Below are 14,080 nucleotides of genomic sequence, written 5' to 3' on the forward strand. Positions count from 1 at the left end.
GTCTCTGAGCTGAGTGAGCTCCCTCCACCTCCGAAAGGCAACCCCATGTTTTCACCCTTGTTTTGTCTGCGCATCTGTCCCGATTCCCTCTTTTATCGCTTCTTCGCTCGGTTTGTCTTTGCTATTCTTGTGCTCAGTTGTTTGTAAACAAGGGATAGGTTTTTTTTTTTTCTGGAGAGGGATATTCTGCCATAGTTTCAGCAAAGCCCCTGAAGCCCAAGGTAACAGGTCAGCATGAGGCCAGCAAATGATTAATACCTCGACGGACTTGCCTCCTTTCTCTTATTGGTTGTTTGACAAACGTACTACTTTCAGTTCGGAATGACAGTTTTAGCAAATATGACAAGTGATTTTTTTGCTGGGGGGAATTTGTAGTCACCCTTAAAAGACCACACACACATTTCATGTTTTGCTAAATGTATTTATTATTTTTAGATTATTTTTAGATTATTTTTGTGCTTACAGTATGTATGTGTCATTTAGGTGCTCCGGACCCCACAGCTGGGGCCAGCGTGGATGACGAAAACTGCTGGCATCTGGATGAGGAGCAGGTTCAGGAGCAAGTCAAGCTCTTCCTGTCCCAGGGAGGATACCACGGCTCGGGCAAGCAGCTCAACTTGCTCTTCAGCAAGGTCAACAACCGCCGGCGTTGTTCCTTCCACACACACATTGCAACCAGGCGACAGGCGGGCCTCCACACCATTCCGCCCTCAGGTTTTCATTTTCACCGCAACAAGACAAATGTAGTCTCTACTTTGCATCTGGTTAATATTTTCCCTCTCTAGTGCACTTATACGCTCCTCATCTCCCTCCCGAGAGGAGACCTTTGTTCTCCAAGTAATCTCCAACGTCCATTGGCACATGCATTAGAAGTGCTGTGCTGCCTCTTAGCTTGCGGCTAATTGCTGGAGGGAGCCAGTGAACGATGTATGCAGTATAGATATACTGTACACTCATGGGCCATGACATTAGGTACACCTCCGCAATCTAATAAAATCCAATAGCTCCATCAAGCATTCTACCTTCAGAAAGGTACCGTATGGCTGCAAATAGTGTAATGATCTGGGGTGTTTATTTACAGATGGAGGGAGGTCTTTCTGGAATATTACAACAATAAAACAACATCATTATGTGAAGGGAAAGTAGAGTTTATAAAACAAAACAAAATTGTTATTGTGGAGATCTAAAATGTACATTGACCTCAGTTACATTTGATCTGAGAGGCTTCACATGCTTCCGTAGACACTGTTGTCCTGGTTGCAACATATTTCAAATGGGCTCATTAGTTAATGGCAGTTAACTGTCCTTGTGTGAACTGAGATAATTACAGTCAAAGGGAGGCGTCTGTCTAAGGGTCACATTTGTCTTAAATGGATGACCTGCCAACATATGTTTCAACTTTTTAAGTTACAAGTACAAGGCAACGAAATGGAGAAATCTAACAAGAAATGCATAAGCATTAAATAGCAAATTAAGTGTATACAATAAATACACGCTAAACAACAAGCCATGAATATTTTAACAATGCTCAGCTAAAACAGGTGATGACTACCATTTATGATGATGGTTGTAGTTTTGGTGTCATACTGAAAGCTGCTTTTAATATTTCGTCCATCTCATGTCGCTAAATAAGCAGTTAGCTAGATGGCGGCAAGCTAGCTAGCCGATAAGTCCGATGCTAACATTAGCAGTTGACTTATATTCTTGCTCTTCTCACATTCTTTACTTCCGTATCCCTTCTTTTTGGAACAGATATCACAAGAAGCCAAAGAAAAAGACAAACACACGCAGAGTTAGTATGTGATGCTTGCTGAAATGAGGTTGACGTATGTGTGCTACTTTCAAGGCGCTACAACTACAACCACTGGAATAAATATAGTTTGTTTAAAACCGGTTTGACAGGATCAATCAAAACTTAGCAGTATAATTTTGTGATATCCCGATATAACTCTTGTATTGGATCCGATGTTATGTGGTGCACTTTGGCGTGGTATTATAGTAGCAAAGGTGAGGTTTCCGTTAATGTGTTGTGTGTAAAGTCAGCAGAGCAATACCATTAACGGTCAGGCTGTTCGGCTCCATGCTTCTTTAATAGGCTTTATGTATCCACATACACATACAGGACACACACACACACACACAGTCACATTCATATGCACAATAGAATTTGAAAATTAATACACACACAGATGAGAAGCAACACCTAAATAAATGACAGTGTTTCTGCTTTGTGGTGACATGTGAAATAGAGTGGAATTGTGCGCCAGCCGGCGTCCATAACAACCAGTGTGTCCCAAGTTTAAGTGCAACGTGTCGTCAGAATTCAATGCAACCTCTCACTCGGCTGACTGCCCCGACGTAAAAAACATACTTCAGGCTCGAAACCGCTTTGAATGGCAATCAGTCCCTGCGAGTCGCATCAGCGCAAGGACGCGCGAAGTACTCAAAGCAACATTTCAGAGGACTAAAAGCCAGGAAGCTCTATGCCTTTGCATGTTGTGACCGTGGAAATGCTACAATTAGCAACCAAGGCAACCATTTCAAAAGGCATTGGAAAATCCAATGCATCAAAGAAAAATGTGATCAAAAACTTCTCATGAAAAAAAATAATGTAACTTCTCTCTTGCTTTTGATTCACGTGAATGACTGGTCAAATGATTAACTGTATGAAAGTGAATGATGCATAAAGCCTCATCATAAAATGTAGCCAAGGGCAGAGGACTGTATTTAGTCACTTAAAAGTCAAATGCTTATGATTTCTGATTAATTTGATAATTAAAGAAAATATATTTCATTGAGTCCCTTGAGTTGTGAAGTTGTGTGTTTCTTCTCGTTTTGTTCGTGTCCACAGTGACCTTTTTTTAAGTCGCTTGTAAGGGTTTGTTATTGCATCCACATTGTGTGCGTGTTTAAAGTAGGTGCGCATACTGACGGCCTTCTCTTTTGCAGGTGCGAGAGATGCTGAAGATGCGTGACTCCAACGGAGCGAGGATGTTAACACTGATCACAGAGCAGTTCATGGCCGACCCTCGGCTGGCACTGTGGAGACAGCAAGGCACCACCATGACAGACAAGTACAGACAGCTCTGGGACGAACTGGGTATGGCATGAACACACACACACACACACATGCGCAAACACACGCCTACACGCTCACACAATACAGAGACACACATTAATTTCAGCAAGGTGGCTGATCGGACCAGGCGATGCCCAAAAGACACACACAGACGTGTTTGTGTTTATCCTTTGTTTTTGACAACCCACGCAGACACACACACACACACACACAGAAATCCAGTGTGAATTTTGGGCCAGATAACAAACATGGCCAAGATGCAGTAAGACTCTCCACAAACATGGCCGATATGCTGTAACACACTCAACCAACATGGCTAACATTTTCGCAACACAGTCCTCCATAACATGGCTGCAGTGCACCCAATAAACAAAGCTTGCATTCTGTAACAAACTCCACAACATGGCTTCAACGCATTTCACGATAATGGATGCACCCTCCTCCACAAACATGGCCGGAATGCGGTGCTACACTTTACAAATATCGCTAACACTCGGCAACACACTTCTCAAACCTTGCCCACACACTCTAACATACTCCAAAAACATGGATGACAAGCTTTTACTCGCTCCCCAAAATGGCCGACATGCTCAAACATGTCACAAACATGGCCGCAATACTCTTCACAAACACGAGTGGCACTCTGTAACACACTTCGCCAACATGGCCGACATATTCCACAAACGTGGTTATTTTCCATAAAGATGCAAAAAAAAAATATTGAGGCAGAATTTCAAATTGGTTAAGTTGAGTTTTGTATTATTCTTTTATACTAAATCCCTGCACATTTGCAGCTCTGCACTATTTACGTTTGATGCAGCGTCGTCTTGTGACAGACGCCCAAAGCAGAAAAAGCGACCGGACAGCCGCCATGTTGTCTCTAGTCTTTGTTGTTCCCCCTTGTCTTCGTCTCTTGCGTGGTTGACAACGATGTCTCTTCTCCCTTTTGTTCTCCTCGTCGTGCACTTTTTGTTTGGGCAGCCCAATGATCTCATCTGTTTCAGCGCCACATATTCCCGGAATTGGACGTGCGCGTCGGCTCTCTTCTTTTTTGAAGTCGACACTTCAAACCCTTCTTCTCGAGTCCTTATCGCTCCCCGTGATGTGCGCTCAACGCCGCCCCGCTCGCCTCTTCTCTTCCTCTCTCCTTCAGACTCACTCTTTTGTCTTCGCCTCCTTTTGAGGCTGCGGCTCCTCGTCTTCCTCCAGACTCAAAAGCCAAGCCTCGTCGTCCGCATCAGCTCCTTCGTTTACGTTTCCAATTTTTTTTTTTTTTTTTTATTAACATTTCTTTATGTTCGCTCTTCATTTTTTTTTTTACCTCTTCACGTCCCGTCCTTGTCTTTGCCCTTTCTCCCAAACCCACCCCTCAACTTCTATCCACACACAACGGGGCGTGTAGCTCAGTCTATAGAGCAAAATCCCCGAATGTGCTCACGTCCCATGAGACTGAAGCACTTTTCATATTCTGTTTGTGCCAATTTGCTCCAAAATGATGTGTGCGTAGTCTGCATTGCCTCGGGACTAGTTAAGTTCTTTCACATACTTTTTTGTGGGGTACAAAATGTGCTCCAGGAGGAAAATAGTGAGGCCGCCAAGAGTGCTGCGCTTCTTTGAAAGACACAAGATTGCACCATGGATATAAAATGTCTACACACCCTTGTTCAAATCCCAGGCTTTTGTGACATCAAAAATGAGACCGGGTTAAATCATTTCAAAAACTTTTCCCACCATATATGTGACCTATAGTCTGTATAACTCAACTGAAAAAAAAAAAAACACCGATATAATGTGGTTGCACAAGTGTACACACCCTCTTATAGCTTGGGATCTTGCTGTATTCAGAACCATTCACATTTTATCTCATTTATGAATGATCGGGCCCATCTTTCCAGTGTAAATATCAAATGTGGCCTTTGAGCACAAAAACCTTTCCAACCCCTGGGATAAAGTCTCCATGTTTTGGCGTCCACCAGGTGCCCTGTGGATGTGCATCGTACTGAACCCGCACTGCAAGGCGGAGCAAAAGTCATCATGGTTGCGGCAGCTGCGCAGGTGGAACAGCGTGGACGTGTGCCCATGGGAAGACGGAAACCACGGCAACGAGCTGCCCAACCTCACCCATTCGCTCCCACAGGGTGCCCACAGCAACCAAGGTCAGTGTTGCGCAGGTTTTTTTCACGTGTCAATTTCGTTTCATGGTGATCAATATAAAAGTTAATTTGCTGCCCGGCTGTTTTGTTTCTTTTAATTGGTTCCATGTTGGAGATTCTCCCCAGGTTTTCACATGTACAGTGAACATATAATTATGCATAAATGAAACACGTAAGACCCTTTGTATAATGACTGTTTTTGTTCAAATTGTTTATTAATATTAGGCTAATTGAAGACAATGCTTTATACAAAAACATTATCCATACTCTTTTTATTAGGTTAATGGCCATCTTTTATCTGGAAATGGTCCAAGAAAGAGGCAAAAGACTATAAAAAAATTCCAAAATTATTCAAACTCTTCTCAAAACACACAAACTTCTAAAATATATTTTTTATTAAAAGGCTTTGGATTTGAAAGTTATGTTTGAATGGTCTAACAATGTAATAAAATTATATCTATTATACATTTTATAATTTCAACAAAAAACTATCAAAATTGGGACCATTTTTCACATTCTTTTTTACCTGGAACACCACAGGTACATTTTAGCAAACCAGGCTGCCTTTTGTTTTTGACTTTTTTTATTTTATTTTAACATTCCTAAACATGTTGTGAACATTTGGCACCCGGGCCACACTATTGTATTGTATTACAGTACTGTATTATTATTTAAGTGTTGTTGTTTTACATTCTTACTATTGTTATGATAATACTTGTTATTACTGTATTGTGGTGATTCTTCGAATCCCTTCTCTTCCTCTTAGAGATTTTGTTGATAGCTTTGCTAAAATGGTGCAAAACATTTTACTTGGTTTCTCAAAAGTGTCGAAATACGCTCTTATTTTGATAACAATTTCAAAAGCAATAGAAAATGCTTGTTTTTATTTACGTGTTTATACTCCGTCATCCCCCTCGCAGAGATGCGGCCCCATAGGACTGTTTTCACGCGGGCCATCGAGGCCTGCGACCTGCACTGGCAGGACCGCCACCTGCAGCACATCATCGCCAGTGACCTCTACGCCAACTACTGTTACCACGACAACCAGGAGGGCTCCCTGTTTGACGCGCGCGGCTGGCCTTTGTGGCACGGTGAGTGGAAAATATAGAAACACGGCAGATGTAATGGATAACATAATAATATCATGACATAAAAGTAGTTATAGTTGACATAAACTTGACAGTTCTTTCCCTCTGCTTTTCTTTTTAGAACACGTCCCGACTGCTTGCGCCAGGGTGGATGCCCTGCGTTCCCACGGTTACCCTCGAGAAGCACTCCGTCTGGCCATCGCCGTTGTGAACACGTTACGGCGGCAACAGCAGCGGCAACTCGAGCACTTCCGCCGGCACAAAAAAGGTGAGGCTCCATTTACAGTCCGAATGGAATATTCTATCCTCTTCTGTTGTTTGCTGATAAATGTATTGTTTGTCTCAGAGTTGCTCCATAAAGGTCACACTTCAATTACCAACATGGAGGGCTGGGTGGGACACCCACTGGATCCCATTGGCACCCTCTTCAGCACTCTGACAGAGTCAGGACGGGTGGGAGAGGAGGGATCTAATACCTGCTTGGACCTGTCAGGTACAGCTAATGACAGTATGCGTACATTATAATATATGATACGTTGCATGAGTAAATGAATGCAGTATGACGTTTCCCACATGTAGGTTTAAGACCCAATTCAGTTCCTACACCAGTTGTTAGTTTACTATTTTTATTTTTTATTTTTTTTTGCAAAGGGTTTTTCGATTCATGTACGTATATATTTTTGGGGGGATATTTTTATGTACATTTCAACAGGGACACTTCCCAGGGAGGAATGTAATTACCTAAGATTATATTCACATTGTTCACATTATTTTGAACAATATATTTGTTTATTTTGTGGTAGTTTGTAAAGGTGTAAAACTAACCCGCCTTTACACTAAGAAGACTGTACTATGTTGCCCCATTTTTTTTCTAGTAAGTTTACCAAATTAGAATGTGTGCTAATAATTCATTTGAAAAATGAATATCCAAGTAACATGTCCTTGCAAACAAAATGGAATAGGCTACATGTGGAAAAATATATTTTTTTAAATTCTAGATTCCAATAACATTCAAATTGATTACGATTTTAATCACCGACTTCACTAAGCTTCCCAAATGTTCAATATGTGCATGGCCTATGACATGTTTGTGTATTTTTATTGAATGTTCTTGAAAATGCACAGTGCACACTCTTATTTCTCTGTTTTTGACCATATTCTAACTCGCAAAATTCCTTTTCATCACTAGTGAATGCCTTCACATTGAAAACCAAGTAAAACAACATTTAGCTTTTCTACCTTACATCTTGTTCAAATTTGAAATCTTTTAAGCAAGACGTACCAATATTGTTAGCTAGGGATGGTTTGGACACCATATTTTTAACAGCAAATTTTCATTTGTTTGAGTTAAATGAGAGAATCCAAATCTGCTAACCATGCCTCTCCACAGACTGCTCCAGCGTGGTGACTCGGGCGGACATCCAGCGGATGCCCGTGCAGAGACTGCTGGGCGACGGCGAGTCGTACGTGGCGCTGGCGGTAGAGACAGCCCTGATGGGCCTGGGCCAGCAGCGCGTGATGCCCGACGGCCTGTACGCTCAGGAGAAAGTGTGCCGCAACGAGGAGCAGCTGCTGGCCAAGCTTCAGGAAGTGGAACTGGACGATTCTCTGGTCAAGATCTTCCGCAAGGAGGCCGTCTTTCTGCTCGAAGGTAGGCGGCCTTGGTGCCCTTGCAATAATGCGTGCATGCGTGAGTGTTAACTCATTCACTGCCAGACATTTTGAGACCCTCTTTTACCCTAACCTTTGAAAAAAATATGAAAAAAATATGAATAAATTCCTGGGATTTTGGACTGGACTGTGAAAAGACGAGTAAATTCGTCAATGGCAGTGATTGAGTTAAAAGACTGAATGAGACACTACCACTCACCAAAACACATCCACACTCAATTAAGTGCACATTCATTGTGACCGTCTCACTACAGTGGTACCTTGACTTGCAGGTTTAAGTATATCAAAAATACTAGAGGCTGCAAACAAATAAGGCATGTAAATCAGTTTTGTAAAGTGTAATCAGGTGGATGTTGAATGTGGACTTGCTGATTGTGAGTGTTCTGATTTTGGATTTGTGGTTTGTCCCGTTCAATAAATAGCTGAAATGGCATTGGTGACGGTAACTTTTTTCCACTTCACAACAGAGGTAGCTAACTAACACCAAGTTAAAAAAAGAAAGAAAAAAATCTACCAAAAAACAGCTCAAGTCAAGGTACCACTGTATTGTTTAATCCTTTCATTTTGTGGTGGCAAATAGAGACTGAGCTGACCAAAATGAACTCTTAATTTTGCAACACCAGGCCCATTGTGTCAGCATGCACACACACACACACACCCACACACACGCACACACACACACATACACACACACATTCAACACTGTGTTCATTTACAGTGCAAAATGCCACGACAGGGAGTAGTCCAAATTTGACTCCCGTCCCCACCCAAACCCCCATCAGCATCCAAAACCGGGCCTGGTGCGACCACCCACCTCTGGCTCTGTTTCTAATAGAGAGCGCCAGCCCCCCACGCCCCGTTTGGCCCCCGGAGCCCGCAACCCCGCCGCCCTGTGATGTGGTCTGTGGTCTTGGGGATTTAAAATAACCCACCAGAGACAACGGCGTGGGGTGGGACACGAGCGAGAGTGCAAGGCCAAGCGCAAACATATGGTTTTTCACATCATTGTTTGTTTAAACACCACGTGGTCAAAACGGATAGACCACTGTATGCCTGTGTCCGTGTGTATTTTTTACTATTTTCAAACACATTATTTTCTCACTGTAGAGGGTTAAAAATATCTCAGCCCGCATGTAAACACATCACATGTCAAACCACCGGTGGTGCTATAACGCTGAACCTTTAGGCCTTTTTAGCCAATCAGAAACTCCGGAACTCCTTTGCGGAAAGGAAATATCAAAATAAATGGCAAAGTGGACCACCACCAAGTATGAATTGTTCGCAAAAAAGTTGAGCTGAGAGCTAATTGAAGACCTGTATTGGCCGCATGTGTGAATGGATCCCAAAGTCAGCTAAAGCGCTGGTGATCGCATCCATATTTTTGCTGTTAAAAGCGGTGAGCTATACACTGATTTTTATCAAGTGGGATACAAACAGTGAAAAATTCTGTTTGCCGCAAACACAACACCATTCATCATCAAAGCAACACATTAGCTACTACGAAACACGGCGGTGGCAGCGTCATTGTTTGGGGCCATTTTTCATCAGCTGGAACTGGCGCCTTAGTCAAGGTGGCAGGGAGTTCCAAACACTTCCAAATAGCCGTCAGTGTCAGTGCAAAACTTTTAGGCATCTGCTAGAAACCAAAAGAATCTCAGGAAAAGCCTACTAGAACAGCTTAACGTTACTCGGGGTTAATCAGAGGCCCTTTAAATAGTGGCAGGTGAGCGCTGACATGAATATGGGCGCTAGTGCTTTTGAAAACACTCATCTTGGTCCATTTTTTTGCAATAGCACCAAATCCTGTCATTTGAACAGGGATGTGTCGACGTTTATATTCACTTCACATCATTACACATCATCCAACATTGGCAGTGAAAAAGGGGGCTTGTGATGCCATGAACAGGAGACGATCCAAAGTGTTTGGCCTCTGTTTGTAAAAATGTTTGCATTTGCGTTTCACACACAGGCGCTAAATAGGCACTGTGCTTTCCACTGGGTCTTAGACTAACGCAAGCTTCTGCGTTGTTCCCTGCAGCTGGTCCGTACTCCGGCCTGGGGGAGATCGTCCATCGAGAGAGCGTCCCCATGCACACCTTCGCCCGCTATCTCTTCACCTCCCTCCTACCTCATGACGCTGAACTGGCGTACAAAATTGCACTGAGAGCCATGCGGTAGGTGATGCGCCGCGCACGCACGCACGCACGCACCGCTAGGCTGTTAATTTTTATAGCTGCCTTTGTTGTTTCCTGAGCAGACACAAAACCATTCTCACCTACTGACACACTGTTTGGGGGGGGAATGACTGAGATCTGGACTTTGGGGACCCGCACCCCATTTAATGCACGCAAGAATGACTGTTAAGCACTTAATCTTTGCTGAGTCATCACCAAACAAATCAGGGGCCGCTGTGCAGTGGAGCACCGCTCTCTGGTGACTCAGCCGCGTCGTTATCCACTCTACTAGCGCGCTGTGTCATAAACACACGCGCGCGCGCGCACGCGCTCGTGCATAAACTGTACAGTAAAAACATCAAAGGCAAAAAAAAAAAAATAGGGCCTCTTTTAAGAGGAAATCATTTAAACGTGCAATTATTATACCCGATGGTTGTTACACTTTGCTGTGCAGACGTCAAAGTTAAACATTTTGCTGAAGGTGCTTGTCGAGTAGGATCCGGCAGGACCGCAGATAGTGACGGTGGAAAAATGGCGAAATTAGACCTAGCGGCCCATTGCATGCGTTTCTCATGCAAATGAGAAATGTTAATGACAAAAGTGTTAAGTACTTTAGTCCTTATCTATTGCATGATCGATCCTTGTTGTTGCTCACTATCAGAAAATGACCCGGTCTCTGTGACCTGATTTTGTGATTAGGTAACAATGCACTCGAAGCATTTAAGGGATGTTTTACATTTTATTTGATATGTGGACAAAATGACCTGCATTACTCTTGACATAAGAAGGCATGTGTGTGCGTGCGTGCGTGAGATTTATGCTTAGCCATTCTTGCATGGATTGCCTTTGTGTATTATGAACGTAATACATTCCGATTATTGTTGTATTATTGCAAAGTGTGATGGGAGAGATGAAGGATAAGGAAGAGAATGGAGCGGGAACCAACAATAACCAGACCGGTAGAAATGTGTGTCAGGCTGCCATGCCGTAGACGATTTGTATGTATTTATAGCATACCAAAAAAAAAAATAAATGATGACACCTAAAATAAACGTCACTACTCACTGGTTTGTATTCGGCCGGGCACGCCGGGGGTCTCTCCATCTCAAATTCCCGGGCCAAAATTTGGGCCCAGTACGTCCCTACTTGTACTGCCGCTTCCTGTCGACTGAAAATGACATCACAGTGCCCAAGTAGTCAGTTTGCGAACAATACGTGACCGAGCCCGGAAAACGGTTGAGCCGTGACGTTGGCACTGTGACGTCTTTTTCAGTTGACAGCTGCCCCCTGAGATGAATAAAAATGGGTGGAGTTTGCTGTTTTCAGATTTCAACAGTCATATTCCACAAACACAATTATTAATCAGAGGACTGTGAACATAGTAGAGTAATGAACATTTTGGCCTTGACTTCCCCTGTAAAAATGTTTGAAATTTTGCAACAAATCTTTGCAGCATAGCACAGCACCTGTTCTCAGAGATTCATAATCATGAAGTGCTCGTGTTGGTTAACCATTTTGAATTATTGGATTATTAATTCAGGATGGTAATAGTACAGTCGTGCCCTGTTTGATATCTTGTCATGTCTTCACCAGACCGCAACGCGTGTATGCATGTCTGTGTGTGTTTGTGTTGGCCTCCGTCCTGCTCTGTCCCGTGTGCTATCTCTCTATTTTGGATCTCCCGTGTGTGTGCGTGTGCGTTGGTGTGTGGACAATGTGTGCTAATCAGACTGCGCTTCTGTGTTTTGATGTTGTGACTCGCGGGAGCTGGATCAGTGAATATTAATTACATTAATGAGAGTGTAATTAGTGTGGCTGTAATGAGGAGAGGGGGGGGGGCACATCCACGCACCCACACACACACACACATGTGGGTTTGTATGCAAAAGGATCAGCAGGACCTGGGAAGTGTGTGTGTGGGGGGGGGGGAATGTTTGTAGTCTGTCTGCAAAGTGAACAATTTGTTGAATGAAGTGGGCTTCTCCCATCTTTACGGGGACAGCGAATGCACCACACTTGGATGAATTGAAGCCAGTCAAGCGCTCACCGCTGCCTTTCCCTCCCCAAACTTTTCCCCGAGTCAGCCTCCCTCACTTGTTACGCCTCCGTACGCCCCGCTGTGGTGCGAAACAGGCCGATTTAGAATAATACGGGCCACTTATGGGTGCTCCTGGGAGCCCGGTGGTGTCTACTCAGCACATAATGAATGTGTGTAATGTAGCGTAGTGTAATACGAGAGCGTATAGCTCACCGCTCCCACGGGACGGCGGACAGTTAAATATAGGGGAGGAGGTAAAGGAGCCAGGGCTATTTTAATGGCCCCATTATAACATTATCATTGATACATGCAGAGAGACGGAGGGGGAGAAAGTGTGTGAGAGGGACCTTTTCGCATTACATGCTTTTTGTGTTGTCTTCTCATGGCTACTTCACTGTAGCCATTTAAATCGCGTGCGTAATGGCATGCGGAAGACGTTTTTGTTCCGTGAAAGTTCCGTAGGAATTACACATTTCTATAAATTACTTTTTTTTTTTTTTGTCAAGAACTTTTCTTGATCATGTTGTATAATAGCTGGCTTTGTTTTTTACTTTTTACGGTGTGTTCGGAGGGGTTTGCCGTTGTTGTTTCTTTAACAGCCCAAGTATGGTTGGTGCAACACGCAAGCCCTCAAAAATGAACAAAAAGTGATACGCTGTAATAGAAATAGAACCAATACTTACGACTTAATACAGTTTTTTTTAACCCTCCCATTCAAGGATTCCCAAACTGCAAAATGGCCGCCCCATGAGATTGATAGAAACGGGTAGTTTAATTCATATTCCATAATAGCCGTATTAATCAAAATACCATGTTTAGATTAATTGGGGGTACATAGCACATCTTATTGTGAAGACTTTAAATGTGCAATTATTATGTTAGTATGTTTTTAAATATTTAATCTTCCCCACCCCCTGCCATATGACTTCTAAAGGGTTATAGCATATAAACAGTTTCCTTGCAATAATATGTTCTATCCGCCGTCACTTGTCCGAACACGACATTCTGAGAAATAATGCGTTTGTGGAGTTTGAGTTTAGAAGCAAAATCCACCCGTTTTTAGCCATCTCAGGGGGGCGGCCATTTTGTCACTTCTGTCAACTGAAAATGACATCCCAGTTGCTCAGGTAATGACCATACACAGCTCACCTGTTTTCTGAAGCTGAGCTATGATTGTTTGTTATCCGAGCCCTGAGCAACTGTGATGTCATTTTCAGTCGCCGGCAAGTGGCGAAAATTGTCCCCTGAGATGGACAAAAACGGTTCGATTACCGCTTAACTCATATTCCACAAACGCAATATCAATCAGAATGCCGTGTTTAGACTCCTGTGGCTGCATAGCACAAATTATTGTAAAGAACATTTCTGGGCTTGACTTCCCCTTTTATTCATAAACTATTTATCAACATTTCTCTTAATGTAAAGTGGTACCGCCTACTGAAAAAAAGCACATGAAAATTGTATTTTTTAATGAAACTGTTAAAAGTGCATATAAAGGCACAAACATTTACGTTTGCTGCTGCGGTTAGTGTATGTTGCTGAAAATAAGCTATTCTAAACGTACTGTAGTGTGTACATTTCCTTCTAATGCATCCCCCCCAGCGTGGGCAGACCAAAAGCGAGGCGTTGCTCGCTTATTAGTTCGCGAGCGTGCCGCAGTTTAAAATCAAACATTTAGCGGCGGGGAAGATGAAGAAGTCGAATCTTGTCGCTCTTGCACATTTTCCTTATCTCCGCTCCTCCGAAGTCGAGTAGCTGAATCCAAAGCGCCTGCTATTATCATACGTGATTTCCATAGGCGATACGAGACATGCTAATGAAGCTAGATCCTCGCTATAATCCACAACCTTTGATCCGCCGCATAATCTTTGCCGACG

The 14,080-nt window shown here is 43.2% G+C and overlaps 1 protein-coding gene across 3 annotated transcripts in view; it reads left to right on the forward strand.

The window, feature by feature from the left end:
• Positions 1–14,080, forward strand: part of LOC147147073 (zinc finger SWIM domain-containing protein 6) — a 76,454-nt gene that overhangs the window by 51,517 nt on the left and 10,857 nt on the right. For 2 of the 3 annotated variants that reach the window (XM_086030023.1, XM_086030025.1), the window contains exons 3-10: positions 484–632; positions 2,950–3,100; positions 5,056–5,235; positions 6,153–6,323; positions 6,442–6,588; positions 6,667–6,828; positions 7,711–7,971; positions 10,030–10,165. In XM_086030023.1, the coding sequence (XP_085886149.1) occupies positions 484–632; positions 2,950–3,100; positions 5,056–5,235; positions 6,153–6,323; positions 6,442–6,588; positions 6,667–6,828; positions 7,711–7,971; positions 10,030–10,165 (1,357 nt within the window). The remainder of the gene's footprint in view (positions 1–483; positions 633–2,949; positions 3,101–5,055; positions 5,236–6,152; positions 6,324–6,441; positions 6,589–6,666; positions 6,829–7,710; positions 7,972–10,029; positions 10,166–14,080) is intronic. The other variant, XM_086030024.1, reaches the window with a different exon arrangement.

Source organism: Filicampus tigris, chromosome 5, assembly GCF_054856515.1.
Source record: "Filicampus tigris isolate MCC_2025a chromosome 5, RoL_Ftig_1.0, whole genome shotgun sequence".
Classification (NCBI taxonomy): domain Eukaryota; kingdom Metazoa; phylum Chordata; class Actinopteri; order Syngnathiformes; family Syngnathidae; genus Filicampus; species Filicampus tigris.